The sequence below is a fragment of the Physeter macrocephalus genome, chromosome 6 (genome assembly GCF_002837175.3).
Source record: "Physeter macrocephalus isolate SW-GA chromosome 6, ASM283717v5, whole genome shotgun sequence".
NCBI lineage: Eukaryota > Metazoa > Chordata > Mammalia > Artiodactyla > Physeteridae > Physeter > Physeter macrocephalus.
Genome location: NC_041219.1, coordinates 85,460,084 through 85,473,436, shown reverse-complemented (window position 1 = coordinate 85,473,436; position 13,353 = coordinate 85,460,084). Strand labels below are relative to the sequence as shown.

At 47.1% G+C, this 13,353-nt stretch overlaps 1 protein-coding gene across 10 annotated transcripts; it reads right to left on the bottom strand.

Annotated features, from left to right (window-relative positions):
* Window positions 1-160: 160 nt before the first annotated feature.
* GLS2 (glutaminase 2) lies at window positions 161-13,154 on the bottom strand. 10 transcript variants are annotated; one of them, XM_007129379.4, is made up of 18 exons: window positions 12,765-13,154; window positions 8,172-8,271; window positions 7,616-7,737; window positions 6,870-6,999; window positions 6,258-6,337; window positions 6,010-6,173; window positions 5,739-5,797; window positions 4,408-4,440; window positions 4,068-4,126; window positions 3,450-3,516; window positions 3,250-3,300; window positions 2,852-3,028; window positions 2,028-2,159; window positions 1,822-1,914; window positions 1,591-1,652; window positions 992-1,068; window positions 643-706; window positions 161-498 (listed from the first exon to the last, which is right to left on the bottom strand). In XM_007129379.4, exons 1-18 carry the CDS (start codon window positions 12,944-12,946, stop codon window positions 342-344), a joined length of 1,809 nt encoding a protein of 602 aa, XP_007129441.1. In that variant the 5' UTR covers window positions 12,947-13,154; the 3' UTR covers window positions 161-341. The 10 variants fall into 10 exon arrangements, with proteins under 10 accessions (XP_007129441.1, XP_028347052.1, XP_023978859.1 ...); XM_028491251.2 differs by lacking the exon at window positions 7,616-7,737 and adding an exon at window positions 11,783-11,920 and having other exon boundaries at window positions 13,063-13,147; XM_024123091.3 differs by having other exon boundaries at window positions 12,528-12,855.
* Between the last annotated feature and the right edge of the window lie 199 nt (window positions 13,155-13,353).

The window sequence follows — 13,353 nt, the reverse complement described above, 5'->3', positions numbered from 1 at the left end:
AAAGAAGCCCACAATCTTCATGGATAGCTCTACTGCAGGAGTCCACAAAGGGACTTCTCTATACTCTGTCTGCCAAGGGAATGGGGTATTTTGACTCTCGCTGAAAACACTGCCCCCCCCCCCCCCCCCCCCCCCACCCCAGCCCTCCACAAAGGGACTTCTCTATACTCTGTCTGCCAAGGGAATGGGGTATTTTGACTCTCGCTGAAAACACTGCCCCCCCCCCCCACCGCTCCCCCCACTGAAGCAGTGCGGCCCTCTGTAGCATGTTTGGTGGTTATATGTTAAGTGTGTGGCCAGCTCGTGCTTTTTCTTGTGCAGGGACTGTGCATGCCCCATGCTCACACCATGCTCTCTAAGTTCTCTTTGGACAGGGCCCCAGCTGCTGCTTCAGCCTGAGTCTCAGATGGTGTGTACGAGTCCTGGTAATCTTGGAGCAGTTTAACCACCTCCAGGTGGTTGAACTGCACAGCATCATCCAGGGGGATGTTGCCCCACCTGAGAGGAGGAACAAAGACCATGATCAGGCAAAGAAGACCTCAAGAGTGCCCTGGTTATATACGTAACTGGTGGCTGGAGGGCTGTGGTGGAGAAGCTGCTGCCCACCTCCCTTCCCCCCACTTTCAGCTTAATCCTACTCACCTGTCCTTGACAAAAGGATTCACTTTGCAAGCCTCAGTCAGGAATTTAACAACTTCAGCGTGTCCTAGGAATATGGGCAGAAGAAAAATGAGAGGGTATAGATCCTGACCCTTTTGGTGTTAACATTAATACCCTTGGCAGCTGGAGTCTGAACTAAAAGGGGAGGGGGGAAAGGCCTCTTCCCATTTTCACTCCCTGCAGCACCCAATAAGAGCCTGCAAACTGAAGCGCATCTGGACAAAACTAGTTGCTGCCCTTGTAACCTTGAGGGCACATACAATGGGGGGTACTCTTGGTAGAAAAGAAAGGTCTTAGGATCTGCTTCCTCTCTTATTTAACCTTCAGATACCTTCAGCTGCAGCAACATGCAGGGCTGTGCGGGAGTCACAGTCTTTCTGTTCCATGTCCATGGCTGACAAGGCAAACCTAAGCGGAGTGAAAAGTAGCTGGAGTTACCCAGATCAGCCTAGAATCACTGGTATCCTTTCTGAAGTGGGGTCAGACTGGATAAGTTCCAGAAAAAGCAAAACAGAGCTTATGCCAAGATCTGTAGACCGTGTACAGTCTCTGTTCTCTATCCAGATGAGACTGTTACTCCTATGTCAGAGGGATGGGAGTGTGATGGTTCCAGAAGCATCACTGCCTACCTGTAGTAGGTGCCCAGTACATATTTGTTGATGTTGGTAATCCATTTGAGGCAGGGTCCTTACCAGCCTCCTAGGACTCTGCTTTTAACACCCAGGTTAATCATAACAGCAGCTACCATTAATTAAGCTCTTATCACATGACAGTCACTGTACTTTAAAAAAAAACCTCATTTAAATGTAGTCTCTGACCATTCAGTCTGACTCTAAGGCTGAAGCACTTAACTATATTGCTATGTTGACGGCTAATGAGATCTCTGACCAGGAGTATTTTATTTTGTTTATTTGGTCAGAGTAGAAGTACCTTCGAAGAGCTGAGACATCTCCACTATAGGCAGCAAATAACAGGTTCACCACAGTCTTGTTCTGGAAAACAAATCATACCCACCTGAGATTAACTGTGACTTTGAACCCACCCATGCCCAGCTGTACCCTGTCACCCTCCCCCATGGATGCTTAGCCAAGGGTTTTACTGAAGTGTTACGGAATGTTCTCTTCTGAAATAGTCTTACAAGCCACCTGGGGTTTTCCTTACCCGAACTTCTCCCACTTCACGCCGTGGGTCTAATTTCCGAGCACAGTGCCTCAGATTGTCATAGTTGTGGAAATTGAAGAGAGATACCAACTTCTAGAATTGTAAGGCAAAAAGATTGTTTACTTCCTCCCTGCACTTAGTAGGAGCTCAAAATTGCTTTATTTTCTCATTCAAAAATATTAAGTACTATATGCAAAGTGACTTACTTGGCAGAAGCTGACACCCCTATAGCTGTTCCCCAGCTTGTCCAGGGGAGGTGATAGACACATCATTCCCATGATATTGGGCACCACCAGGAGGATGGCTCCTGACACAGCTGACTTGGCTGGCAGGCCCACCTTGGGGACAAAGTTGGAACTGCGGATGAGCAAGAGGTGCCCCAAGTCTGTGTTAACAAGTTAGTCTATCCCAAATGACTTCATGGGCAAGGCCACACCCATCTCAACCTTTTGGCTTGTTAATTAGCTTTCCTTACTCCTGTCCTCCCCTGCCCCCTCTTAAATTTATGGCTTCAGTAAGGAAATATTTACTGAGTATCTGCTCTGTGCCTGATGATGTGCTAGGACTAGGACAAGGTCTCTCAGTTAACTTACATTCTGGTGGTAGGAGATAGACAATAAATAGGTAAACAAACAAATAGACAAAAATAATCACAACTTATGATAACACGTTAGAAAAAAAGGAGGGTGCTGTGATAGAGAATGAGGTGGGAGGGAGAGCCCAGTGGAGAGAGGGTGGTCAGAAAAGCCTCTCTTTGGAAGTGACATCCTGTATGAGACCTGGAAGAGAATCACCAGCCATGTGAGGGGCGGCAGAGGAGTGGTCCTGAAGTTGCACTGTCATGTGTTTATGTGTTTGAGGGGCTTACTGTGTTTGACAAACTCCCCTAAGGATTCTTGGCCTAACTGCCCGGCTGGAAGTGAGTGAGAGGCAGGAACAAGTGTCCACCTCTCCACCTTCAGAGACTCGGTGTCCCCTTTTCTTGGCTCTGGGCTCATGGCAAATGGATGACAGGGCCAGAAGCACTCACATGGAAAGCAAACTGGCCCGAGAAGTCATACATGCCGCAGGAGTGCATGAGGCTGAGGGTGTTGCGCACTGCTTCAGCGCTCAGCACGCTCTCGCCTGTGATGGGGCAGATCCCGCCATTGGCCAGGGTGGCTGCCATGACACTGCCTGATTCACAGGTCACCTCCACGGAGCACAGCTGCGGAGACGAGGCAGAGGTGAGGGTCCGGTGTGGACCTGAATGCTGTGCTCTGAGGTGTAAAGCAATGTTCTTGACATCCTGATCCTTCAGTAAGTTCCCCTGGTGTTTCTGAAGGATGCCAGAACCACTGGAGATGAGCATCCCTCTTGTGGGTCAGAGCAAGGAAGGCAGTGTGTCCCGTTCCCTTGGCGTTGGGCTGAATGGCGGCATCTGCTTACCTGGAAGTAGAGATCCAGGGCAGCCATCATGTCCACCCCTTTAGGAAAGCACTGCAAGGAAGAAGAGGGGAGAGCATTTCTCTCAGGCCATCAGCAGTCCCTGTCACACTGCCAGGACCTCAGCCAAAGTCCCCAGCCCCCATTGCCCTTCCACCAGCCGCAGAATTCCCAGGGACTTTGTACTGGCCTCTCCCAGTTACCTTCTTTTCCTTTAGATAATAGCCAATGGCATAATTCCGATCCCCAGTTTCCTTCTCTGACTGGAATCTGAAGCAAACACCCAATTTAGTACTTGACATTTGAGGGAAGGGTGTGAGGAGAAGGGGGAAAAAATACCTTCCCTGAGAGAGACAGAACTAGATCACACATGTCAAACTAAATCAGCCCCTTTATTAATTCTCACAGTAATCCTGGAGAAAACTTCTGAACCTGAGAAAGCACTGGGTCCAGCATTATTGTAAAGTGTGAAAAACAAAACCAAACCCAAAATGGTCTAGTCATCTAGTCTAGAAAAATGAGGTTTTTGGCTTTGAGAGGCTTGGCAAGAAAGGGTCCAGGTGCAAACTCTCACACTGTCTTTCTCATTAAGTACCAAATAGAAATGGAACAAATCCTTTTACAAAGCAAACAAATGTCGATGAAGGGGCTCAGAGGAAGCTGAAAGGCCAAGGTTCCCCTGGGATTTCTTCTTCCTAAGATTCTCTCTATCCTCCTCCTCCATTTCCCGCCCACCACATACGTATACACCCCCCCCACACACACACACTCAAACACACCCCCACACACACATTCAGCCAATCCTGTGAACAGGGCCTTACGTGGCATTGCTGAAACCCATGTATTCATTCCCAGCCATTTTATTCAGATACTGCAAGACCTGGAAGAGAAAAAGGGGCATGGGAGGCACCCCATGCGTAAGGACCCCTAGTAAACACATAGGCTGATTAACCCTTCTGCACTCCTCAGTCCTTATCCTAGCAGGGACTTCAGGAGGCTTTCTTCCCTCAGGCCAGCAGATTCCTACACCTCTGGAAATAAGGCTTCTAGTATGGGCTGGTGCACCATCAGAGTGGGGTTAGAGCCAGGCTCTGGGGCAGCTGGAAGGGACAACATGCCATGGAGAAAAGCAGCCAGGGGCTGAGCAGTGAGGGAACTTACAAAATCAAACTTCTCTGCTTTGTTACAGTCCATCTGCAAGGAGACAAAAAGAGATATCAGTATTCTAAGCCTAGGAGGATGACAGGGAGGGTCAGGATGTAGTGGAGATAAAGTGTTAGATTGGTTTTGCTACGGGCGTGTGTTGCATTTTACAATTTTTTTTTTTTAACAACTGAGACTTTTTTTATATCCATGCATACCTAGTGATCTTAAAAACCAAATCATTTAGATTTTATTATCAGGTAATGAGTACAGATAAGCTCACCCCAGCTATGAGTCTCACCTATCCCTGAGTCTCACTCTCATTTCCATTCTCAATGCCAACCCTCATCCCTGACTCCCACTTTCATTTTCCTGATTCCAATCCTGTTCCCAAGCCCCACCCCTATTCCTGGTCCCCATCCTCATTCCTTACACCCCAGGCTGGAGGCTTACTCTATCCTACCCCTGACTCCCATGGCCATTTCCAAGACTGGAGTGAGTGATGGGAATGGGAGGACGGTGTGTGTGTGTTGCATACATTATAATATTCAATTATATCAATTATATTGATAACTGAAATAAAGTTAAAGATTTTAGCTGAGAGTCAAGTCAGTAGGGCCTGTTTAGATGGGAATGGGATGAGGCAGGTCCGAGATACAGGGCTGTAGTTAGAGCTATCCCGGAGCAAGGGGAGAGCCTGAGCCTGGTCCATCCCCCAACCCCCCCCCCCCCCCCAATTGCTTCCTGTACTCGTCAGCTATAGTGTCAACATCACAGGGACTCTGACACTTGGGTCCCTGGGGGGAGGGTTCCTAACACCACCTTCCCCAGGATGGGCTGTGATTGGCTCTGGATTGTTGCTGCCCACACTGCTCTCAGGTTCTTGCTCAAGCCCTGGGAGACCTACAGCTGACAGGCTGGCCAGACACCCTTGCTCAAGGCCAACTCACAGCTCCAGGTGACGTGAATAGCTGCCCTGTTCTGGCCATTCACCCTTCTTTCCATGTGTCCCTCACCCAGAAGTGGCCAATCAGTACCTAACAGAGCTGTCCTCCCCCTGTGTGTGGCATTTGGTCCTTGGTCCTAGGCTGGGGTCAGGACCTGCTCACTTCCCTCAGAGCCAGGAAGCTCTGGGCTCCAGACTCATGGGTAGGAGCTGGGATACAGTTCCTTTTACTAACAGCCTCAGCATAATTTGTGAGTCCCTGCTGTGTCTTCACTGCCTCCTGGGCACCCTCAAAGGAATCAAGTCCCCACCAATCTCCCTGGAGAGACAGGCAGATATGAGGGATATAGGAACAAGGGGGTTTAGAGAACAGTACCTTCCAGAAGCCTAGGTTGGCACTGACCTTGATCAGGGAGCTCACAACAATGGCACCAGCATTGACCATGGGGTTATGGGGGATTCCTGGGGAAATAAAAACCACCCAGTCTTACCAGCCACTGAGCAAAACCTTTACCGCCTGCCCACTCTGTAGGGTAAATGGGAAAGATCCCTTTGCTGGGGAGGACAGAGTGACAGAGCTGATCAGGAAGGGCAGAGAAACACACACCCTTGGGAGGAGGGTAGGGTAAGAAGGGGGCATCTATGAGTCTGGTCTGAGCCCAGGGAGTGCTCACCTTCCTCATTGAGGGAGAGCTTGTTGTAGCGCAGGCCGCTGGGCTCCTTGCCCACGAACTTGTGAACGTAGTCAGTGCCTAGGGTGCTTATGGAGATGGCATAGGTGAGGGGCTTCACACAGGACTGCAGGCAGAAGGGGATCTTTGTGTGGCCCACGGAGTGCCTGGAGGCAAGCAGGTGCCATGAAAGGGGTCGGACTATGCTCTGCCCGTGTGCCCTGCCTCCCCTTCCTCACCCAGCATCTCACCGCTGACCATCCACAGTGCACAGGGAGACGCCCCACAGATCTGGATTTGACTTGGCCAGCTGAGGGATGTAGGCCGCCACCTGGGTATGAGTGGGTAGAGAAAACAGAGACAGGATGAAGACATGGATGTGGAGAGGGGGAACAGAGCTGAGGTTCAGGTCAGGAGAATCTTTTAGATAAAAGCTAAAATTCTGTCTTCTGCAAGACAACAGGGTTCCCTCCTGCCTGTTGTTCCTAGAGACACCCAAGCCTTAAGTCCTAGAAGGCCTTATATTTCTGCAGCCCCACTCCTGTAGAGACGGCAGTAAAGCCCATGGAAGGTACAAAGAGAATTCTGGGGTCAGCTTCCCTTTTCTGTGCTTAGGCTTAATTACCCTGTAGGTCTCTTTCAAAGTTCTATTGAATCCTTATGTCAGCTGTCTCCATAAAAACTTCAGATTCCCTCACCTGCTCTAGAAATCACAGGTAAAATACATAAAGGCTTTGTCCCCATTTTTAGAGGTTCTGCTTCTCATCACTCATCCACTGGATTCCCAGCCCCAGGAAATCTCTGAGAAGCAAGGTATATCTGGTCCAGAGCCCTTGCCCATCCCTCAGTCCCCTGACCCTCACTTTGCCTCCAGTGAGCTCTTTGGCTTCCTCAAAGATGCGGTCCACATGGCTCGTGAACTCCTCAAAATCAGGAATGACGAACTTCTTTCGGAATGCCTGGGTCAGGAGCACAATGTTCCTGCTCACACACCTGGATCCCAGACACGATTGGGTTAGGGGGCTGGAGAGATGCAGCTGTGACTCACTCTGGAGCCATGGAAGTTGGGAACAAAGAAAGTGTGAGTGGTCATCGGGTTTGGGACCAACAGCTGTGTAACCTTTGGCATATCACTTGATCTTTCTGGGTCTTAAGTTTCTATGCCTCTAAAATGAGGGGTTGTAATGATATGGAAAGATATTCCAAGACACAGTGTCTTGGGATAGGAGAAAAAATAAATACCTGAAAAATATGTATGGTAGGTCATCTTTATATTTTAAATCTTAAATTATACAAGTATGTTTACATATATTCCTATATATATGTAAATGCTTAGGACATTATCTAGAAGATATCTACTAATCTGTTAACAACGTTTACTTCTGGGAAAAGGGACAGGGATAGGGGAGAGAGGGAAAGGAGAACATGTATTTCTCTGTTGCTTGAACTTTTATAATAAGTATAGGCATATACATGTGTTACTTGTGTAATAAATAAGTAATAAAGTTGAGGGGTTGAATTATCCAATCCCCAGGATCCCTTCCTGCTGTTAAAGTCTGTGTCCAAAGAACTGCTTTGAGAGCAGTGCCCTTGTTTCCGGGGCCCTCACTTTCGGAAGAGATCTCGGTCCAAGAGGCCACCACTGCTGGCCTCTCGAACTATGCGGCGCATCTGGCTCATGCAGTCCCGGAGCCGGGGATCTGACGTCTGCAGTCCAGTGGCCTTCAGTGCCTTCAGGGGAAAGAAGCCTAGTAAGGCCAGCTACAGGGACAATAATTCAATCCTAATAATTTTTCCCAATGGATAACAATTAACTCAACCCCAACTACTACAACAGGTGGAAGAAATGGGTTTGCAGACCAAGAAAGGATGGAATATAACAGTTTTGAAGGCTAATAGGGGTTTCCTGCCCTTTTTCGTCAAGGCAGCTGGTTTCTGAACCCCTTGGGTTAAAGTCCCAAACCAAAAAGATAGGCTGAGTCAGAGGGTTGAATCATCCCACCTGGGGCAGGGATGGGATTGCCTCATCAGCCTAGGCATCTGCTATCATCAGCTATTCTTCATCCTCATGAAGCAACCCATTAGCTGCCCTGTACTACCTTCCTTTTCCCAGTTTCCAGAGATCCTAAGGGATCAGTGTTCTGAGCAGGTAGAGAGGAACTTACAGTAGTGAACTTGTGGATAGGGATTCGTTCCTGTCCCTCAGCAATAGTGTAGAAGAGCAGATCACCCAGACGGGACAGCATGCCACTCTCTGATGAATCACTGTTTGGGGGCAGAGACGGGGGAGGAGGACAGGAACCTGAGAACTCCTCCCTGCTCCTCCTCCTAGAACAAGGGCTTATCAGCAGGTAGGTGTCCTCAGTCTACACCTTCTCCCTGAACCATCTGATCTACCCCTATAATTCCAACCTTCACATCTGTCCTGAGAAGTCTTAAATCCTATTCTCTAACTTTCTTTTGTTCCTAAACTTCAGACATTTATTTCTAGTTGCCTTCTAAATACTTCCATTTCTAGATGTCCCATAAGCACTGCAGACTCAACATGTCCAAGCCCGAGATCATCTTGCCTCCCTCGCTCTGTTCCTCCTCTTGTGATTCCCATTTGGATTAATAGTGTTACCACTTACCCGGGCGGGGGGGCCAAGCCGGAAATGTGAAATCATTTGGATAATTCCCATACCTTACGTTCATAGCCAACATTGGATGAATCTACCTCCATAACGTCTCTCAAATCCACCCTCTTCTCTTCTCTTCTCCTGTGCTAGCATGGTGTTGTAGAAAGAACCAGAGTTTGCCTTTAATAGCTGTGATCTTAATATGGATAGTAAGTCAGGTTATTTAATAAAGCTGAACCTGTTTCCTCATCCCTAAAATGAGGGTTTAACATCTTCTTCACATGGGTGATGTGAGGTTTAATTTAAATGCCATTCCATGAAAAACCATCTTTCACAAAGTAGATGCTCAGTAGCTCCTGGTTGTCTGTTACCTATCTGCTACTACACTCTCTTGACTTGCAACCCATCTTCCACAATGTGCCAGTTATCTTTCTAAAACTCAAATATCATTTCTCTACTCAAAAACCTTTGATAGCTCCCCAGTGCCTACAAAATAAGTTCTTATTTCTTGGTATGGCATTCAAGGCTCTTTAAAACCTGTCAACATTCCTTTCCTATCCTCCACCATGCCCCCATACTCCAGTTATGCCAGGTAATAAATAGGTGGCTCCCCAAATGGCCTAGGCACTGTCAGGCTTCCTGGCCCTTGTTGTTTACACTGAAACTTCTGCACGGAAAGACCTTTTCCTCCTTCACCTGCACAGTCCTGCTCATCCTTCAAGATCCACATCAAATGTTACTAACTCTGTAAAGCCTTCCCCTTGATTTTGCTTATGCTGCTGGTATGACACAACATACCGTCTTATTGGCAGAAGACAATCTCCCTTGCTCCACTGTTATGTCTTCGTGTTTTATACATCTTTGTCGTCCTAGAATTGAGCAAAGTCCCTAGCACACTATGGATCTTCAATAAAGAATCACCAAGTTACATTTCTAGGAATATCCCTGTTCCCTAAAGTATCTCTCTCACTGGCTTATAGCACCTAAAAATAAAGGTACTAAAGATTTTTGATCTTCAATATTTCTTCTATTAATATGTTAACAGATTTAGAGGAATTATTTTATCAGCTCATTCCAAATATGACAACTATTTGAGATTAGACCCTTCAAAACCCTTAGATCCAACAATTTGACTTCCAGGTATTTACCATATAAGTGTATTCACGTACCTACAAGGTAACATATTCACAGTCATTCATTGCATTGTTAGTAATAGTAACACTGGAAACAACCTAAATGTGCATCAACAGGGAACTAGTTAGGTAAATTAGGGTATATTCACAAGATGGAATATTATGCAATGTAGAAAAAAGAAATGAGGGCGTGCTTTAAGTATTGATATGGAATGATCTTTAAGATGTAATATTAACTAAAAGAAGCAAGCTGTAGAACAGTGTTTATAGTATGGTACTATTTATGCTTAAAAGGGAACATATATATGTATGCTTTTTCAGGCACAAAATATTTCTGGAAGGATATATAAGAAACTGGTAAGGCTGATTTAGCTCCCTCTAGGGAGATGAAGCAGGTGCTGAGCAAAAGAAGCAAGAGGGATACTTCCCACTATATATCTTTTTATATATTTTGAATTTTGAATCATACAAATATGTACATTTTACCTAATGGATATGATATATTGATATATTATTATGAATATATTATCTATTGAAACAATGCATTAAAAAATAAAAAGCCTCTCAAGGAACTTGGCATAGACTAGGCATGTGTGTGTTTTGGACCAGGAGGAATACCAGGAGAGGGGGGAGTTCTTCTGTTTCTGAAGAAATCCAGTTGTTATAATGAGGCTGGTGCCTATAGGGAGGAAAGGATCCATGTGGTGGCAGAGGAAGGGAGGAAAAAGCTATCTGAGGAATAACTCAAGAAGGAAAGTATATAGGAATATTTTGAGGCCAGGTCTCCTTGCTTGGAAAATGAAGGAAGATAGGAAACAATGCCACACGGCTGAATGTATCACAAGCATTAAAAAAAAAATTGCATACCCTTTGACCAAGATATGGATTGATCTGCAATATAATGTTGGGGGTGGGGTAAGGTGCAGAATAATATGTATAGTATGATACCAATTGTAAAAAGAGGAAATAATATCAACATATATTTGCTGATATATGCATAAAATATCTCTAGAAGGTTATACAAAATATCAAAGACATGTCTCTGGGGAGCAAAATTTCCTAGGAATTTAAGAAATAATTGAACAAGTGCATAAGAATATGTAGTAACCAAATTGAAGATTGGTTAAATAAACTGTGATACCTCGTACAATGGAATCTTAAAATGGCAAAATGGCAGCCATTAAAATGACATCATGCATGCCCATATTAAATCATATTAACAGCTGTTCATAAATGGGAAATATAGGCTACCAAAGAATAGGAATACTATGATCCTATTTTTGTTCAATCTTATATATACATATAGAGTATATATATATGGGTTTAAATCATGGATATATATTAAATATGGATATATGATTCCCTCTATTATTGGGATCTTGATTTTCTTCTTGATACTCTATTTGCCTGGTTTTTCTTTAATAATTAGAAATAAAGTTAAATATTAAATAAACAAAACAGTAACCTAAATAACAGGGCATTTTCTCTTTGCTGCCCTCCTTATCCACCAAGAACACTTCCCCTCATGGTGTCACACTCCCAGAACCCATCCCCCTCCATGCCCTCAACTCCTTCTGCCCAAAGGAGCATTGGTCCAAGGCCTTTACCAAGAAGTCCCTGGGAGCACAGGCAGCAATAGGCAGGATTAAGGTTCCTAAAAACAATTCCAATTGTAAATCAACTATATGCCAATTAAAACAACAGCAATAACAAAACAAACCACTTCCATCACCTGACACCACAGGGTAAGGAAGGGTGTGTGTGGAGGAACCAGGGATGCTTCTTGCTCCCCATCCCACAGAAGGTGTGAGGGTGAGGGAGGTTAAGCCTTTTCTCTAACCCACCACCATTTCTCCCAAGGTGATTATTTGGGAAAAGTCAGGATGGAGAGTAGACCAGGAGAGAGAGGGTTTATTCTTTAAAGTTTAAACATTTTGTGTCTCCTTGAGAAGAGGCTGATGGAAAAGTACAGCATAATAACAATTCTCATTAATAATAAATAGATAATACCTTATTGGATGTTACCTGTCCAGGACAGGGACTCCAGTGGTGGTGAGGTAGAGGACAGAGTAGTCTGTCTGGCTACTTTAATTATGGTGTGCATGTCTTTCTGAATGTCATCAGTAGATATCAATGACAAGGGAGATGGTCCATTTCCTGTTCCTGCTATAAAAAAGCAGGGGCTACTTGGATAGTGTCTATGTTGGCTTCTGGGGAGGACAAAATTTCCTGCTCAGCTCCGTCTCTGCGTCTCGGAGAAGCTCAGCCACCAAGTGTTCCAGTGTGGTGGGGGAGAGAGGTGCAGCCTCTCAGGAAGAGTAAGAACCCAAGGGAAGAGAACCCCTTAAATCAGAGAGTCGCCTGAGCAGCACATAAAACGGCTCTGACTGGCTCTGGTTTGGGAGATCTGTGTCTTACAATTCTTCCCCCCATTATAAAGATTTTCCTCCTTCAAAAACCAATCGGAGAACCACCCTTATTCTACAGATTAGGGAGCCCTGATAACGCACACACCCAACACATACTCAAGTTATCTGCGCACCAGTAACACACGAGCATCACACACGCCGAAACACAGATAGACCACACACAGACCCAAGAACACTGGGACTCGAGGCAGGCTGTTCCATACCCAGGCATCCCCTAATATACACACGAGGACAGGGGAGAGAAGGAGGGTTAGGATGGGCGGTGCGCACACGGCCCTGCGCTCAGACACGCGCACCAAGCAACACTCCGCACCCACCTGCGTTCCCAATTAAGTACGCACCTTGGACAGGCACCATCCCGAGGACCAACCTGCCCAAACGCCTTGCCGGGCGGACGGCACGTTACCGCCCGAGCGCGGCGAACCCAAAGCCCCAAATCTAAAGGAAAAGGCATCGCAGGCCAGTAAGCGAGGAGAGGAGAAGGGAGATGCGTTGCGCTCCTTGGGGAAGGGGACTCGGAAGCTAGTGGGAACGACAGTGAGAGTGCCTGTCCTCTGCCCCTGTCCCGCGAGCCTTACTGATCCTGGTGCTGCGGCTGGTGGCTGTGTGGCGTCTCCCTGCCCTGCGCCGCGGCCTCACTGAGGTGGTGCCGGACGCCCCCGCCAAGGAGGGGGCTCCGGCTCAGGTGACCCCAGCCTCCCCGCCGGCAGTAACTGCCGGCCCCGCTCAGCGCATTCTGCAGAGCCTTGATGGAGCGCATCCCCCCAGCGCGCCGCCCGTTCGGCCAGGGCTCCCAGGGCTTCTGAGCGGTGGTTGGAGGGAAGGGTGGAGGAAACGCGGACCAGGTGGGGCAAGCTAAGCAACGGAGTGCTGGACCTGCGGGTGGAGAGGAGAGGCCCGGTGGGTGGGGTTGGAGCAGGAGGAGGGGCCGGTTCCTACAAGGCTCGGTACACTGCCAGGTGCACCCAATCCCCGCCTAGACAAGGCATCGGTGTGGAGTGCACGCGATAGGGAACACAGCGCAGGGTGTCTAGTGGCTGGTGAGAAGTGGGCGGTGCCTGAGAGTTGGGATGGACAATGCCCAGGTCCAATCATTGAGAAAGTAAAAAACTTGGGGGCGGAGATAAGATGAGGCTACCCAATGAAAGCAAGGCGGTGGGCCGTCCA